The sequence below is a fragment of the Polypterus senegalus genome, chromosome 6, assembly GCF_016835505.1.
Source record: "Polypterus senegalus isolate Bchr_013 chromosome 6, ASM1683550v1, whole genome shotgun sequence".
Taxonomy (NCBI): domain Eukaryota; kingdom Metazoa; phylum Chordata; class Cladistia; order Polypteriformes; family Polypteridae; genus Polypterus; species Polypterus senegalus.
In genome coordinates, this window is record NC_053159.1 from 83,139,186 (window position 1) to 83,156,968 (window position 17,783).

General features: G+C 39.7%; 1 protein-coding gene across 1 annotated transcript in view; it reads right to left on the reverse strand.

Moving 5' to 3' along the window:
* Positions 1-17,783, reverse strand: part of agr1 (anterior gradient 1) — a 41,526-nt gene that overhangs the window by 14,101 nt on the left and 9,642 nt on the right. The window contains exon 4 of the mRNA XM_039756430.1: positions 5,684-5,736. Within this exon, the coding sequence (XP_039612364.1) occupies positions 5,684-5,736 (53 nt within the window). The remainder of the gene's footprint in view (positions 1-5,683; positions 5,737-17,783) is intronic.

The following is a 17,783-nucleotide window of genomic DNA, read 5'->3' on the forward strand; positions in this document are numbered from 1 at the left end:
AGAGGCGCTGAGCAGGTGTGCGCATACTTATTGTCCCCTGACTCTGAGCTTGTTCATTGGGGTTCACCCCAGTAGACGAGAGGATAGCCTCCCTCTGCCTTTGGGTGGGGGGACGGGTCCTAACTGTTGTTTGCTCGTATGTGCCGAACAGCAGTATGGAGTACCCACCCTTTTTGGAGTCCCTGGAGGGTGTGCTAGAAGGTGCACCTGGTGGGGACTCCCTTGTTCTGCTGGGAGACTTCAATGCTCATGTGGGCAATGACAGTGAGACCTGGAAGGGCATGATTGGGAGTAATGGGCCCCCCGATCTGAACCCGAGCGGTGTTTTGTTATTGGACTTCTGTGCTCATCATGGATTGTCCATAACGAACACCATGTTCAGGCATAGGGGTGTCCATATGTACACCTAGCACCAGGACACCCTAGGCCTCAGTTCGATGATCAACTTCATGGTCATGTCGTCAGACTTGCGGCCACGTGTGTTGGACACTCGGGTGAAGAGAGGAGCAGAGCTGTTAACTGATCACCACCTGGTGGTGAGTTGGCTTCAATGGTTGGGGAGAATGCCGGTCAGGCCTGGTAGGCCCAAATGTATTGTGAGGGTCTGCTGGGAACGTCTGGCAAAGTCCCCTGTCAGAAGTAGCTTCAACTCCCACCTCCAGCAGAACTTCAACCACGTCACGAGGGAGGTGGGGGACATTGAGTCTTAATGGGCCATGTTCCGTGCCTCTATTGTTGAGGCGGCTGACTGCAGCTGTGGCCATAAGGTGGTCGGTGCCCTTTGTGGTGGCAATCCCTGAACCCGTTGGTGGACATTGGTGGATTGAGGGATGCCTTCAGGCTGAAGGAGCCCTACAGGACCCTTTTTTTCTGTGGGACTCCAGAGGCAGCTAACAGGTACCGGCAGGCCAAGTGGAATGCGGCTTTGTTGGTTGCTGAGGCAAAAACTCGGGCGTGGGAAGAGTTTGGGGAGGCCATGGAGAACGACTTCTGGATGGCTTCGAGGAGATTCTGGTCCACCATCCGTTGTCTCAGGAGGAAAAAAGCAGTGTAGTGTCAACACTGTATATGGTGTGGATGGTATGCTTCTGTCCTCGACTCAGGATATTGTGGGTCGGTGGTGGGAGTACTTCGAAAACCTCCTCAATCCCACTAACATGTCTTCCAATGAGGAAGCAGAGCCTGGGGACTCAGAGGTGGGCTCTTCCATCTCTGGGACTGAGGTCACCGAAGTGGTCAAAAAACTCCTTGGTGGCAGGGCCCCAGGGGTGAATGAGATACACCTGGAGTTCCTCAAGGCTGTGGATGTTGTAGGAGTGTCTTGGTTGACACACCTCTGCAACATCGCACGGACATCGGGGACAGTGCCTCTGGATTGGCAGACCAGAATGTGGTGGTCCCCCTACTTAAGAAGGGGGACTGGAGGGTGTGTTCCAACTACAGAGGGATCATACTCCTTAGCCTTCCTGAAAAAGTCTATTCGGGGGTCCTAGAGAGGAGGGTTCGTCAGATAGTTGAAACTCGGATTCAGGAGGAACAGTGTGGTTTTTGTCCTAGTTGTGGAACAGTGGACCAGCTCTACACCCTTGGCAGAGTCTTGGAGGGTGCATGGGAGTTTGCCAAACCAGTCTACATGTGTTTTGTGGACTTGGAAAATGAGTTCAACCATGTCCCTCGGGGAATCCTGTACGGGGTACTCCGAGAGTAGGTAGCCCCGGAACCCCCAATAAGGGTTTTTCGGTCCCTATACAACCGGTGTCAGAACTTGATCTGCATTGCCGGCAGTAAGTCAAACCCGTTTCCGGTGAGAGTTGGACTCCTCCAGGGCTGCCCTTTGTCACCGATTCTCTTCATAACTTTTATGGACAGAATTTCTAGGCACAGCCAGGGCATTGAGGGGGTCTGGTTTGGTGGGCTCAGGATTGGGTCTCTGCTTTTTGCAGATGATGTTGTCCTGTTTGTTTCATCAGGCCATGATCTTCAGCTCTCTCTGGATCAGTTCACAGCTGAGATGGGATGGGAATCAGCACCTCCAAATCCAAGACCATGGCTCTCAGCCGGAAAAGGATTGGGAGCAAGCTTATGCCCCAAGTGGAGGAGTTCAAGTATCTCGGGGTCTTGTTCACAAGTGAGGGAAGAATAGAGCGTGAGATCGACAGGCGGATCTGTGCGGCATCCACAGTGATGCGGGCTCTGCATCAGCCTATTGTGGTGAAAAAGGAGCTGAGCTGAAAGGCAAAGCTCTCAATTTACCAGTCGATCTACATTTCTACCCTCACCTATGGTCATGAGCTATGGGTAGTGACCGAAAGAACGAGATTGCGAATACAAGTGGATGAAATTAGTTTCCATTAGTTTCGAGAGGAGTCAGATGAGGTGGCACGGGCATATGATCAGGATGCCTCCTGGATGCCTCCCTGGTGAGGTGTTCCGGGCACGTCCAACCAGGAGGAGGCCCCGGGGAAGACCCAGGACACGCTGGCGGGACTATGTCTCTCGGCTAGCCTGGGAACGGCTCGGAATTCCCCTGGAAGAGCTAGCAGAAGTGGCCAGGGAGAGGGAAGTCTGAGCATCTCTGCTCAAGCTGCTGCCCCTGCAACCCGATCTCGGATAAGTGGAAGAGGATAGATGGATGGATGGATGGATGGATATAGATGTTGATAAATTATAAGAAGTTGTAGTCCAATAGGATGACTAAGCCTAAATGTACCATCAATCTGATACTCTTGAATGTGCTCAGCATATCCCTTTGGTTTGTCTTACATGGACACAGATGACAAATGACGTTTCTACAACAAGGGCCAGTGGGACTCAACCCCACCAGATGCTGGACAAAGTAAGCATTAAGCTTCCCTCACAACTCTCTCATATGCTTAACTTAATTACCTTGAAGCATGTAAAATGATCTTTGTGCCAGGTGCTGTAAACCTGTTTCGAGGTGAGGGGTTGGATCAGTTGGCCCTGCAGTGTTCTCTAAATCCTTGTGTGTTTGTTTGTGCACAGATTAGTGGTGGGGCTTGAGGGACATTGCCCGTATTAAAATGGTAACTATTTTTTGTTTATTTTTTTTTTAAACTTTCGTATCTGTACTTCTAGATCAAGCATTTCCCTGTTGAGGAATACAACACACTCCAGGTGTATGAAAAGTCCAGTACCTTTTAGCTCCTTAAAGTTAGCCAAAGTAATTTAAGAAAGAAAGAAAGAAAGAAAGAAAGAAAGAAAGAAAGAAAGAAAGAAAGAAAGAAAGAAAGTGAATGCATTGCCACTGAGGAGGACATGCTAAATTTGAAAAAAATCCTTAGGAAGCTGGTATGTGCTCCGGCATTATGATGCTTTGTTTCATAGAAGCGCAGAAACCTGGAGTGGAAAGAACAGCCATGAATTGTATATAGAAAAGCATTTTTTAATTGATTGTTGCCATCTCTCCAATTTATTAATTCCTGACAACCCAGTAGTTAGTGCCGCTATCAAGTATACAGAAAGTGCAGTTTGATGTGTAGCTGTGTACTGTAGTCTGCGTATTCTTTCCACATTATTATGCTTGTCTTTTTTCCCCTCAAAATCGTTTCATTTTAAACTTGGGGAGTTGCCTTTTAAAGTTAGGGAATTCATACAGAGAAAAGCCAAGCAAAATGACACCTTTTATTGGCTAACTATAAAGATTATAATATGCAAACGTTCGAGGCAACTCAGGCCCCTTCTTCAGGCAGTGGTGCGTCAGCAAAAAAAAAAAAAAATTCATGTCACATAAAGCTGACTATCACAACTTGGATTTAAAATTAAATACATTATTATTTTGTAAAAGATAATTAAATAAATAATTTACATGTATTTTAAAATATAATGGGTTTAAAATACTTAATTTTATTCTCTATTGGATATTTCCACCTTTCTGATTTAATTCTGATTGATCCCCACGCTACATTAATTTCTTTGGGTAAGCCATGCTCTGCTGTACTTATCTTTAATTTTACTTAACTGGTAATTATAAGTGAAAAGTACTTCAAACTATTGTAAGTGGAATTTGGGATGGGTTAAATAGTGATAATTTCAAAAATATATAAACATTATATAAACCTCAATAAAAGAGATGGGTCTAACTGCAGCCTGCAATACCTGTGACATAAGTCAGGTAATTCCCACAATGACAGACACGAAATGCTCTTTGAGTCAGATAATCCTCACACAACCCTATTCTTAACCTTAGTGTAACTGGGCATGTGATTAGCATTTTGTGACTGACCTTTTGCCCATTTCATGAAGATGGGACATTACATGACTGACCTCATAGGCACTGCGGGCTGCAATTACACTATGCTTTAGTGAAAGGATAAGTCTTTTTGTGTCTGACTGTGTGTCTATCTGGTGGCTATGTCTCTGTCATTCCAAAAGATAGCACATCACAAACATTTGAAGTAATAAAATGTATTCCATTTGTTACTCCAATAGAGGGCTCATTACAAACATTATCACTGCTTTTGTGAATCTCATAGCAAATGGCATATAACAGAGACACGTGCACTGCATGGTCCACAGGGAACATTAACACTGAGGTCTACATTGATTTCTTAGATTTTAAATCATCAGAGACATAAAGCACATCTAGTATACTGGAGACATAACTTTTTGTTTCCATGCATACTAAATAGTTAGGCATTAAATAAGCACTTGTCTCAGGGAAGAAGTAATATTGTGCATACAATGTAATATTTTTAAAGTTAAGTGTAAGAAACTTAACACAACTTTGGTAATTTAAGCAAACTTCTCTTTACTTTTCTTATTTTATGCAACACTTTCAACTTAAGTACATTTTACTTGTTTTGCATTTATCTGAGTAAACTAAAAGGAAACAAAAACAAATGAGTGATCACTTAATAAGAAAGAACCTAATTAATTTAAATTTCCATGTACTACATGCATGGTTGGAAATAATATTGGCACAAGTCAGTGTTACCAAATTAAAAATGTAAAATGCAACTAATTTTGTAATAGGAACTGTAGTTTGTTCAAGCTGTCTCAAATCATGGACTTAGTTAAATGACTGAGCTTTCAGTGCATTCCCAGCCAATGCAGTTTCAGTTAATGCTGGGGTGCAATTCCCAGGAATCTGAAGTGCAGACTGAATTCTGATCACAAGCCCTTCAAACATCACTCTCCCCCTTTCTCTTTCTCTCCTTTTCCTTCTACATGCCCCCCATTTGATGACATCTAGGGAAGGTTATGTGAGACAGGTTGTGGGTGCCCATTTTTTAATACTGTCTCTGAGCTCAGAGCCCCAGTATAGGAACTACTTATGCCACCATAAAGCCGGCTCTGCATGGAGTTTCATTTTGGTAATAGTGGAGAAATTGTATAGCTGAGGAGCTTGCCTAATGCAAGTCAATTTGCAAAGCTGGATTTCAAATTCTATTCATTTCTACTATCTACTGAATATTCATTAAGGTATTAATATATTTTAAATGAAAAAAGCCCTTAATTATGTGCATATTTAATTTTGCCCAATGTATTTATTTTAATAATGCTTTCAAGAGGCATATTGCAATGTAATGCACAGATAGACATTCTCCTAATTTCATCTATAGAGTCAAAGCATCCTTTTTATTTGTTAGAGTGAAGAATGCCCTCGAATTTTACAATTCCCAGGTTGTTCATTAATTTCTAAATATCCTAAAAAGTCAGTTACCTTGGCTGTATTGACACTCTTCTAGGTGGTGAATCACCATCAGAGGCTTCTGACTGAAAGAAAGTAACAATTAGCATGTTTTTTACTTAGTACAAATAAGCCTACTGTTAAGATTTAGTGCACTACAAATTCTTCATTTATTACTGTTAAATTATCAACATAAGCTACCTGAGATCATCCATGCACTTTATGTACATTACATTGGAAGTACAGTGTTATATGAGTCTGTCTAATATAAATTTGATTACTTCTCTTGAATTTAAATATCCATCAATCCAATTTCTAATTCAAGTTAATCCAAGGTTATATACTCATAAAGGGGAACAGCTGGAATGTAAAACAAGAAGCTGTCCTAGATGCACTGTAGGTCTGTTCCAGGGCACACTCACATGCAAGCCCACACTCTCTCAAACCAGCCCAAGTTGTACACTCCAGTCCACCTAACACACAGATCTTAAAGTGGGAAGAAAATCAATATACTCAGAAACAAACTCTGCTGACACAGAGACAGCATGGCAAATACATACATATAGGGACTGAACTGGGATTCTCAGTCTCCTGAAGCAGTGAAACAGTAACACTAACCAATGTATGACTGCATTATCGCACCATTTATGCATCTTTTGTTTTTGGTTTAAGAATTGCTGTGAAATTATGCATATCTTGAAAAGCACTACATATAATGATAAATATTGGTTTCTTGACTTAAGTTTGATTGTATCGTATTTTCCTGTGTGGGCGATGGAGGCCAGTAGGTGGTTATTAATTACAGGGCAAGAAAGAGTTAATTATATACTAAGCAATATTAAGAAATTGTAGTCAGTGAAGCAAAACATTAATACTAACAGTGCTAAACAAAGTAATTTACTTGTATTATTTTAGACTGAGAAAGTGTTTCTTTCATTTTAAGAAAACAAAACTATTCAATTCATGCAGCCCTCAAAGATGAGTAGCCTTAATTGCTTTGCCGAATCTTTTCATCTATCCATTTTTTATAGGTACTCTCACTTATAATACAAAAAGACCCTACTTTCCTCATCATGTTTGTATTTCTATCTGCAGTTCCAAAAGGACTGATTTTCTTTAGATTTGTTACACTTATGTTTTGAAGGCACTTTGTGTGAAAAGTCGGGCTTTCATTGAGATATCTGAAACAAAGCTGTATTTGTTTTTGAAATTTTAAAAAGATTTTGTGAATTTGCAGAATGATCCACCTTAATAAAAGGATTAGTGTCTGTCTGTGTGTTCATCTGGCTGCTATGTCTCTGTCATTTCAAAACATGGCGCATCACAAACATTTTTAGTAATAAAATGCATTGCGTTTGTCATTCCAACAGACGGCACATCACAAACATTAACACTGCGTTTACAAATCCCATACCAAATGGCATATATCAGAGACATATGCATTGCTTGGTGTGCTGCAAACACTCACACTTGGGTCTATGTTCATTATTTGCTATCATTTTGTGTAACCTCAATTACTGATTTACCATTTCAAATTTACCTTGAGAGAGGTTATTTTATCATGTATACTTTCCTATTTATATATCCAATAAGTGCTTCAGAAGGTAAAGCAGAACCCCAAACAAGTTACGGAAATATCAGAAGTGTTTCATGTGGTAGGCAACACATAGTCACTCCAGCAGCTTACACACACTCCTTAGCACCAATTTGCATTTGTTCTGTTTGAAGCTGTATCAGGTAAGTTGAATGATCTTTGTAATACTAAGATTAAAAAAGCAGGCAAGAAAAGCAAAAGAGTCAATTATCTTATCTAGAAATAAATAGGAGAGAAATGGAGCTCCCTCATTGTAAGCCATTATGCATACAATGAATAAACATATACTGTACTCAGTATTTATGTTACACTATACACAAATCTGAACTTCAGATTATAATGATTCAACATTTCTCTAACACTATAATTTACCAGTCAAGAAACACAATGATCTGTATCCATCATGGTGAACAACACTGGAGTCACTCATTTTAACTTGAGACTTCAACATAGATAATATTTCTCCATTGGTTACTGCTGTCAAAACTTTTAAGAAATATAAACAACCAACACCTAACAATATTACAAAAGTGCAATTTGTAAAAACTGATTTCATTCATAAAAGGCCTTTTTGGACAAATGTTTTGCAAACATAACATTGGAAAATGGGATTAAAAAGAATTTTATTCACTCTTCTAAAACATGTAATTACATTTTGTTATTAGTGTTATTTTGGAATTTGACTCAATGTTGCAAACATACTGTATTTGCTAAACACAAATGTGATAACTATCTCTTTGTTAATTAATTAAACACAAAATGCTCCAACTTTCAACATAGTTAATTAAGTCCCTGAACACAGCAGAATATTACAACATGTCACATTACACAATTTTGCCAGCAATTATCAGTCGTAGACTTTGCTTTCATAATTTTAGTCAGTAGAAGGCAGTCGTGCTGTGCTCCTGTGAACCAGCTGTGTGTTTGACACCCCAAGCAACTCATGACTTGTCCCTGACTAAATCAAGTAGGTCTGAATTAATTTGAAGTTGTGATGGCAGGTTTTGTATGCATGAGAACTGATAATCAATAAGCACTCAACGAGGAGTACAATGAATCCAGAAGGAAATGGAGGAAGTATATCTTTTGGACCTCGTAAAGAAAAGCGGGACTTGCATATGTTTTATATAATTTAATTAGATCTGGTTGCTCTATTGTCAACCTTAATGTATAAATATTTTAGTTAAATCTTTTTCTGATAAGAATAAAGGTTTGTTCTGCACTTTAGTGGTTGCATTTTGCTTAAAAATACCTGGCTGATTTTGTAATTAGTATACTTACATTTATTAGAAACTAGCCATCACCTGCGGCTGCACCCACATAATAGTGAAACAGGACTGTGAGGATGGCCCTGCCTGGCTCCCCACTCCTGACATCATGCTTCCCCCTCCCCTCGGCTCGCAGACTCTGTCTCGGATTATCGTGAACATATCGCTCCTGCAAGAGAACTATGACTCTTAGCTCGATGAGAGAAGTCGCAAAATTAACCAGAATGTTCAAACAAATAATAGAAAAAAATCCCGATTTAAATCCATTAAGTAGTTCTCTCGTTCGCTAGCTAAGTAGAGATAAGGTACACGTCCTGAGGCGGGCGCGTGAGTAAGGAGGGCCCCCGCCCCTTCCCTTGGCCCACTGCGTCTCTCTTGGATTCGCGCAAATAAATCGGTGTTGCAGCCAAACTTTGATTCTTAGTGCGATGAGACAAAATCAACTGGAAAGTTGAAGCAAATTATAGAAAAAAACCTGATCTAAATCTGTTAAGTAGTTCTCTCGTGAAAAGCGGACAGACATACAGACAGATAGACAAACAGACAGACGCTGGATTTTATATACTGTATATAGAGATTATCATAGTATTAATTAATGATAATAATCCAAGTAAATGCGGTATATCTTTGTTTTTCTTGATTAATCTGTTGAAAGCACCTTGAATTGCATGTAAATGTGTGATAAATTGCTATATCCATCCATCCATTCTCCAACCCGCTGAATCCGAACACAGGGTCACGGGGGTCTGCTGGAGCCAATCCCAGCCAACATAGGGCACAAGGCAGGAACCAATCCTGGGCAGGGTGCCAACCCACCGCAGGACACACACAAACACACCCACAAACCAAGCACACACTAGGGCCAATTTAGAATCGCCAATCCACCTAACCTGCATGTCTTTGGACTGTGGGAGGAAACCGGAGCGCCCGGACACGCAGACACGGGGAGAACATGCAAACTCCACGCAGGGAGGACCCGGGAAGCAAACCCAGGTCTCCTAACTGCGAGGCAGCAGCGCTACCACTGCGCCACCGTGCCGCCCAAGTTGCTATATAAATAAAGTTATTATTATTATTATTTTTATTGTCTGTCTGATATCTCATAATTTATGCACCACAACAGAATTCAAGAAAAGAATAAAGGGCAGAGATTGTAATTTAACTCGTCATACCTGGAAAGCATTCACATAGCACCAGCACATCAGACAGCAAGTTACTGAATATCAGAAAGAGGGGCAAGCATGAGATACTTTGAAATGTGAAACGGTATTGGAAAGTCATTATTGAGTTGTGTAGTTTGTCATCCCCCGTGATTAATAGTTATGCAGTCAGGCGACAAAGCTGACATTCCCTCCAACTAGAAGTCATGTAATGTAATGCCGCTTATCTTGTTTATGTTTAACTTGCCTAGTCCAATACAGATTATATATGACTAGCCAACCTAATCATAATCAGGCCGATTTTTTAATGATTTTTAAGCACAGGGAGAAAATTAACATTTAAAAAATCTGTAATGTAATAAATCAACAAGAAAAGCAACATTGTAACAATGCACGGAACGAATTAACACACAATCGTCTGTAACTGAAAACTGGTAGACCGCCATAGTTCTTTTTCCTGCCAGACAGAGGGATGCGAGTGCACTGCGCTCAGGCGTGTGTGGAATGGCCGGAGAGGAAAAGGACGTCCACTCGGCTCCCTCCGCTATGCTAGTCTGCTGATTTCTCGTTCAGTATGCACTGCCCGCTCATGTGCCCACCTCCAACTCATCACTTGAGTCGTTGTTGTCTGTGCACAGTCCAGATGCACATGTGATTCACGTAGACGTTTCATTGCTGTGTGCGGTTTTGACTGCTTTTCTAAATATAATCCACCAAGACACCCGACCACAGTAGTAGCGAGGTGGGAGGGGGGTGTGCACAAAGGGTAGGGACGCAACCAGTGGGAGCGTATGAGTCGCACTCAGTGGGAATTCCACGGTTTGCAGCCCGAACGGGGTTCAACGGCTTACCCACGCCTCTCTGCGCAGGGTAGACACACGCTCAATCTCATGCATAATTATTTATTGAATGCTAAACACTTCTTTATTAACTAATTTATTAACTGCTAAACACAAGTCATGGTTGTCTAAAATGGGTTGGTGTGAGAATACAACAGTAAGTGAATGAAAAGATGGAACTCTGGAGAGAGCAAAATACAACAAAATAGTGAAGCCGCGGCATAACAAAGCCGCATAATTATTTATTGATGGTTGAACACTTCTGGAAAGACATATTTGTCTAAAAAGGGAGGGTTTGAGGATACAAAAGAAAGTGAATGAAAACATGGAACTCTGGAGAGAGCAACATATAATTGTCCGTGAGTGAAAAAGACGCATGTTTGTCGCGGATGCGAATTGCTGTATGTAGCGTGTAAAACAGTTTGCTATGGTGCACGCAGTCGTGCGTCATAACCGAAAACTCGGTTTTTAAAGACTGCTTACTTCATTGTGTTTTAACCTCAGTTGGAAAGGATTGTTTTAAGGATCCCATTGGATACCCCTCGCAAACCGTTTTACACGCTGCATATGGCGATTCACCTCCGCGAGAAACATGCCTCTATGAACAGTCAACGTGGCTCGGAGGTGCCAGGAGTTGGTGGGTGTGGCTCCTTCCTGCGTGCGCCATAGATGTCTTGCTTGTCAGCGGCTCAGTGAATCCACGCCCCTTCCGGCGTGCTTTCCATGGTTGACTTGCTTTAGTGAATTATATATATAGATTATATCTTTGTGTGCTATCAGTCCTCTAATCCAGGCAGAGATGACTGCCATATTTTTCTTGTGCTTATTTTTTTGCTCTCTCCTTCTTTCTGACCAGCATCATTTGGCCATAGTACATATAGCTGACTGGATATAATAATATCTTTTTATTGCTGACCACTACTGGATGACGTGAGATAATTTCTTACTACACATAATTAGGGCACATTGTTTACTTTATTTCCTTAACTAGCCTCCAGATAAAGTTCAAATACTTTAAACCAGAAGGAGTGATTGACTGGGCTATTGGAGTCCAAATCAGGGTTGGTTCCTGTTACAGTATTGTTAGATTTGAAATCATCTGGTACTCATTGTAATAAATCAACAGATAAACAGAATAACTTGAGTACATAATCATTCATATTCTATAAGAAGTATGGGATATCCTTGAATGGTTCCTTGGTTTTTTGTCTGGAATTTCAATTTTGTTTTCATACTTCATCATGTACTTACACTATTAACATTTTGTTATATTCCATCCATCCATTATCCAACCCACTATATCCCAACTACAGGGTCACGGGGGTCTGCTGGAGCCAATCCCAGCCAACACAGGCCACAAGGCAGGAGACAAACCCTGGGCAGGGGGCCAGCCCACCGCAGCATTTTGTAATATTCATTTATAAAATATGGTGCTAGAAATGCATCATACTGTAAATTATATTTCTACACACACATTAGAAGTGTTCCTTTATTTTATTTGACCAAGGCATCCATCCATCTTTAGGTTCAGAATATTGCATCGTAAGGATCCTGAGTTGTTCCAGCTGCACTACCCAGTTCCTGTAAGGTGCTTACAGTTGCCTGGATAGGATTTGGCTCCCAGCAACACTCAGCTAGATTACTGGATGGATGGATATGTTTCTTCATAACTGTATATATAACTGAATTTCACGAATCCAAATGCAGAGAGTAAGAAGTTAGAACCAGCCCTGGACTAATGCCCATTTTAAAGAACATTCATGCACACAGCCATGCCTGCCAATTTAGAGTTGATAATTAAACTAACAGGCACATTTGAGGTGTTGTAAGAAACAATATTACCTAGAGAAAATCCCACACATATGGGGAACATCATGCAAGCACTGGACAGCACTGCTGAGAATCAAACACCATCTTCTAGGACTGAGAGGGAGCAGTGCTAATCACTGTGTCACATTGCCAGCCCATCATAATGGTTTTCAAAAATGAAATTCAGTGCACCAAAAGAGAAGTTAATTAATTAAGTACTCTATTATTCAAACTGAATCATAAATTGTTCTGAAAAGTGTTTATAATTATGACAGTGAAAGCTTTGGATTACTAAAGATGATGATCATAGGGCGTTTTCCAATTTATTCTTTTTTCTAATTTAATTGCTGTGCAGAATGGGAGAACACACACCCAACTCTGACCTTTTATTGGTGAGCAGTTGTAAAAGGGTGCGAACTCTGATTCATTGTAGATTAATAGAATAAGAGAAACCGGTTTATGTCACTCAGGTGACTTTTGGATAAGTAGAAAATTGTTCAGTATATTTAGATTTTTCAGAAAGCATATGTGAAAGACAAAATGCAGGCATAGATTAAATATTAGTCATATTTGAAAACCTGGAAAATGCTTTACACTCCTTATGACCATTATAAATTAGCAAAAATAGTGAACATTATTAGTAGTATTATATTATTCAAGTATTCTTTTTTTTAATTATTATTAATTTTATTACAATCCATACAAAGCAATCAAGTTTTTACAAAGAGAAAAATGAAGTTAAGAACAGATCGATCCCCACCCCTGAGAGAGAGAGCAAGCCAGGCTTGTAAACATACCTAAATTAATAAATTCTCTGTGCTTTATGAACTTATTTTAAAATATTACTGATTAGATCCTGCCATGTTTTGAAAAAAGTCTGTCCGGATCCTGTAACTGAGTATTTGATTTTTCCAATTTCAAATAATATAACACATCGGTTTCCCACTGACTTAAAAGAGGAGAGTTTGGGTTCTTCCAGTTTATCAGAATAAGTCTGCGTGCCAAAAGTGTAGTGAATGCAATCACAATTTGTTTGTCTTTCTCCACTTTAAACCCTCTGGAAGAACCCCAAACACAGCTGTTAATGGGTTAGGAGGGATTGTGAGTCCAAGGCTGTCTGAGAGGTAATTAAAAATTTTTGTCCAGAATAATGTTAATTTGGTGCAGGCCCAGAACATGTGACCTAGTGAGGCTGGGACTTGGTTGCAACGTTCGCAGGTTGGATCATGCCCTGGAAACATTTTGGAGAGTTTTAGTCGAGACAGATGTGCTCGATATATAATTTTGAGTTGTATAATTGTATGCTTTGCGCATATGGAGCTCGAGTGAATTCTCTGCATTGCTACTTTCCACTCCTTTTCTGATATATTAATTGAGAGATCTTTTTCCCAGTGTCCTCTTGGATCTTTGAAAGGAGGGATTGTAAAATGATTTTATATATTGTAGAGATGGAGTCTAAGTCCTTGAGATTGAGCAATATTTTTCCAGCATGGATGAGGGTGCAAGATGAGGAAAATCTGGAAGGTTCTGTTTAACAAAGTTCCTGATTTGAAGATAGTGAAAGAAATGTGTAGCTGGAATGTTAAATTTGGAATGTAATTGTTCATAGGATGCAAAGACGTTGTCTATATAAAGATCTCTAAGCAAGTTAATTCCAAATTTTTTCCAGATATTAAAACTGCATATGTTTGTGAAGGTTGAAAGAGGTGGTTCTCTTGCAGGGTGCCATAGAAAAAGCTTCTCCGTCTTAAAATGCTTTCTACATTGGTTCCAGATTCTAAGTGAGTGGAGCACAATTGGGTTATTAGTATATTGCCGATAACGTGTGTTTATTGGAGCACAGAGCAAGGAATACAAAGAAGTACTGCAGGATTTTACTTCTATTGTGGTCCAAGCCTGTGTATGTTCTTCTATTTGTGTCCAGGTTCTTATCCTGTATATTTGCTGCCCAGTAATAAAACTGGAAGTTAGGTAGAGCCATGCCGCCTTCTGCCTTTTGTCTTTGTAGGTCTCTTTTGATGCGTGGATGTTTTGAATTCCAAATAAATGAGGTTATTGTTGAATCTAATTGCTTAAAAATGATTTATTAATGTATATTGGGATGTTTTGAAATAAAAAGAAGAGCTTAGGAAGAGTATTCATCTTAACAGTGTTAATTCTTCCAGCTAGTGTGAGATGAAGGGTTGACCATCTATGCAAGTCTTGTTTAATTTTTTCCATGCAGACGGCAAAATTTTGTTGATATAGAGCTTTATGTTTACTTGTGATGTTTACCCCTAGGTATTTAAACTGTTCTGCAATGATAAAAGGTAGGGTGTCTAATCTAATATTATATGCTTGAGAATTCACTGGAAAGAGTACACTTTTATTCAGATTAATTCTGAGACCAGAGATCTTTTGAAATTCTGTGAGTGCTGCTAAGACTGCAGGCACAGAATTTTCTGGGTCCGATATATACAGTACCATGTCATCTGCATATAATGAGATTTTCTGTTCCAGTCCTTCTCTGCTAATCCCCTTTATCTGATCAGTATTTCGACAATGTATTGCCAGTGGTTCAATGGCAATGCAAACAGCAGCGGTGACAAGGGCATCCTTGTCTAGTGCCACGTTCTAGTTTAAAGTAGTCTGAGCAAATGTTGTTGATGCAAACTGAAGCTTCTGGGTTAGTATACAGTAATTTAATCCATGCACAAATGTTGGGCCAAACCCAAACTTCTCCAATGTAGTAAAAGGTATTTCCATTCAATCATGTCGAATGCTTTTTCTGCATCCAATGATAATAATATTTCTGGGGTGTTTGATTTAGTTGGTGAGTATATTACATTAAACAGGCGAAGATTTGAAGATAAGTGCGCCCCTAATAAATCCAGTTTGGTCTTGTGATATTACGAGGGAGCACTTTCTCCATCCTTCTGGCTATGATTTTAGAGAGTATTTTAACGTCGTTATTCAGAAGTGAAATTGGTCTGTATGATGCACATTGTAATAAGTCCTTATTTTGTTTTGGAAAGACAGTGATTAGTGCTTGGCAAAGGTTTGTGGAAGAGATTGGTTATCTCTGGCTTCTGTAAATGTTGCTAATAGGAGGGAGCTAGCTGAGCGGAGAATTTCTTGTAAAATTCTGCAGGGTAGCCATCAGGGCCTGCTGCTTTCCACCTTGGAGTGACTTTATAGCATCTAGTAATTCTGATAATGCCAGAGGTTTATCAAGTTCCTCCACACTAAAGCGTCTATTTGTGGTATCTGTAATGTATCCAGAAATGCATTAGATTGTATATTGTCTTCTTTAAACTCAGTAGTATATAGGGATTTATAGTAGTCTCTGAAAGTGTGCATTATATTTTTGTGTTCGATGATTTTATCTCCGTTCGTGTTAGTGATTACGAGATTGCGTTGCACTTCTTGCTTGTGAATTTGTTGAGCTAAAAGCTTATTAGCTTTCTCCATGTTCATAGTAATGATGTCTGGATTTGTAAATTAGTTGTTCAGTTTCTTTAGTTGTCAAGAGGTTTAATTCTGAATGTAGAGCCTGCCTCTCCTATGTAGAGTCTCGCTTGGTAGTCTGGCATGTTCTTCATCTATTTTAGTAATTTCGCTTTTTATCTCTGCTACTTTCTTGGCCTCGGATTTATTTCTGTGGGAAAGATATGAGATAATCTGTCCTCTTAAGAAGGCCTTAAGAGTTTCCCAGAGTATTCCTGCAGAGATCTCGGGGATGTATTTGTCTCTAGAAAGAATTTGATTTGTTTGGATATAAATTCAGTACAATTCTCGTCAGCTAATAGAAGCGGGTTGAGGCCATCTGGGTGAGTGTATGGGGCTTAGTAATTTTAGCTCCAAGATCATAGGTGCATGGTCAGAAATAACAATAGCATCGTATTTGCAAGATTTAATCTTAGGCAAGAAGTTATTGTCTATAAAGAAGTAATCAATCCTTGAGTAGCAATGATGTACTGGTGAGTAGAAAGAATATGTTCTTGAATTTGGGTTTAAAAACCTCCAGGGGTCTGATAAGTTGTGATCAGTTATAAACTTTGTAATTATCTTTGCAGTGTTAGATGCGTTCCCCTGTGGAGGAAGTCCTATCTAAAAGTGGATTTAGAACACAATTAAAGTCCCCAGCCATTATAACTTTATGAGTGTTCAGATTGGGAATGGATGCAAATAAATTTTGTATAAATTCCTTATCATCAACATTAGGTGCATAAACATTTATCAAAATCATTTTACAGTTAGATAAGTCTCCCATGACCATTACATATCTCCCTTCAGGATCCAATACTACATCTGATGCTACAAATGGTACTGTTCTATGTATGAGAATTCCCACACCTCTAGTTTTCTTTGTAAAACTAGAATGGAACATTTGGCCAGTCCAGTCTTTTGCAGCGGAACTGATCCTTGCTTAGTAAGTGGGTTTCCTGTAAAAATACTATTTTAGCATTTAGACCTGTTAGGTGAGAGAGTACTTTCTTTCTCTTTAATTCGTGATTCAGGCCTTTAACATTCCAGCTTACGAAGTTAACTGTCCCATCATGGAGACACTGATTCTGAGTTTTTGATGTCATTTTATAGTCTTATTATAATTATAAAGATTGAGAGGATAGATTAGGTATAGATCAGGCCTGCTCTCTTTCTCTCCCCTTAACCCCCACCCTCCCTTTTGCCTCCCAAGTGAGGCTAAAACCCACTTCACACAGTCCCAGTCCTCTGACATACCCAGAGACAGAGTCCGTCCAAAGCAAAACAAGCTTCAATGCAGCGGTGCTTTAAGGTTAAAAGATAGAGATATCTCTAAAAAAAAAAGGAGTTTTGTACTTAAAATATATATATAGTCATCAGCAATTTGAGTGCATTAAGATGATACACCCAGATAATAAACCCGGGGATGGTGTTAAAAATGTGTCCAGAAGAAGCATAACAAGTCTTAATGCAGTAATAGCAATAACAGTAAACCAAGGGTATGATATTGAACAGTCTCGTTTAGGGTAGAGATGAAATAATTAGAAAAGAAAAAGAAAAAAAAAAAAAAGAGAGGAAAAAGAATAATTAAGCACAATAAAACATAAACAGATAGCGCCCTAGTAATACTAAGTAATAATGAGAATATATTAGAATATATGCTGATTAAAACCCATATTTTAAAACGAATAGATCAGACAAAAGATTATTAATCTTTGCTTTATCATTAACCGCCATGACTCACTATTATGTATCAGAATAGTCCCGGGATCAGCTTTCTTAATTCCTTTTCTGCTTCTTCCTTGCTAGCGAAGACATAGAATTGACCCTGCCATTCCACTTTCAGTTTTGCCGGATACAGGAGGCTGTATTTGACACTGGCTTGCCGTAGCCGCTGTTTAATATTATAGAAGGCTGTGCGTTTAGTAGCTGTTGCTGGAGAGAAGTCAGGGAAGATACGAATGTGGTTATTTTCATATATAATATCTTCCTTGTTTC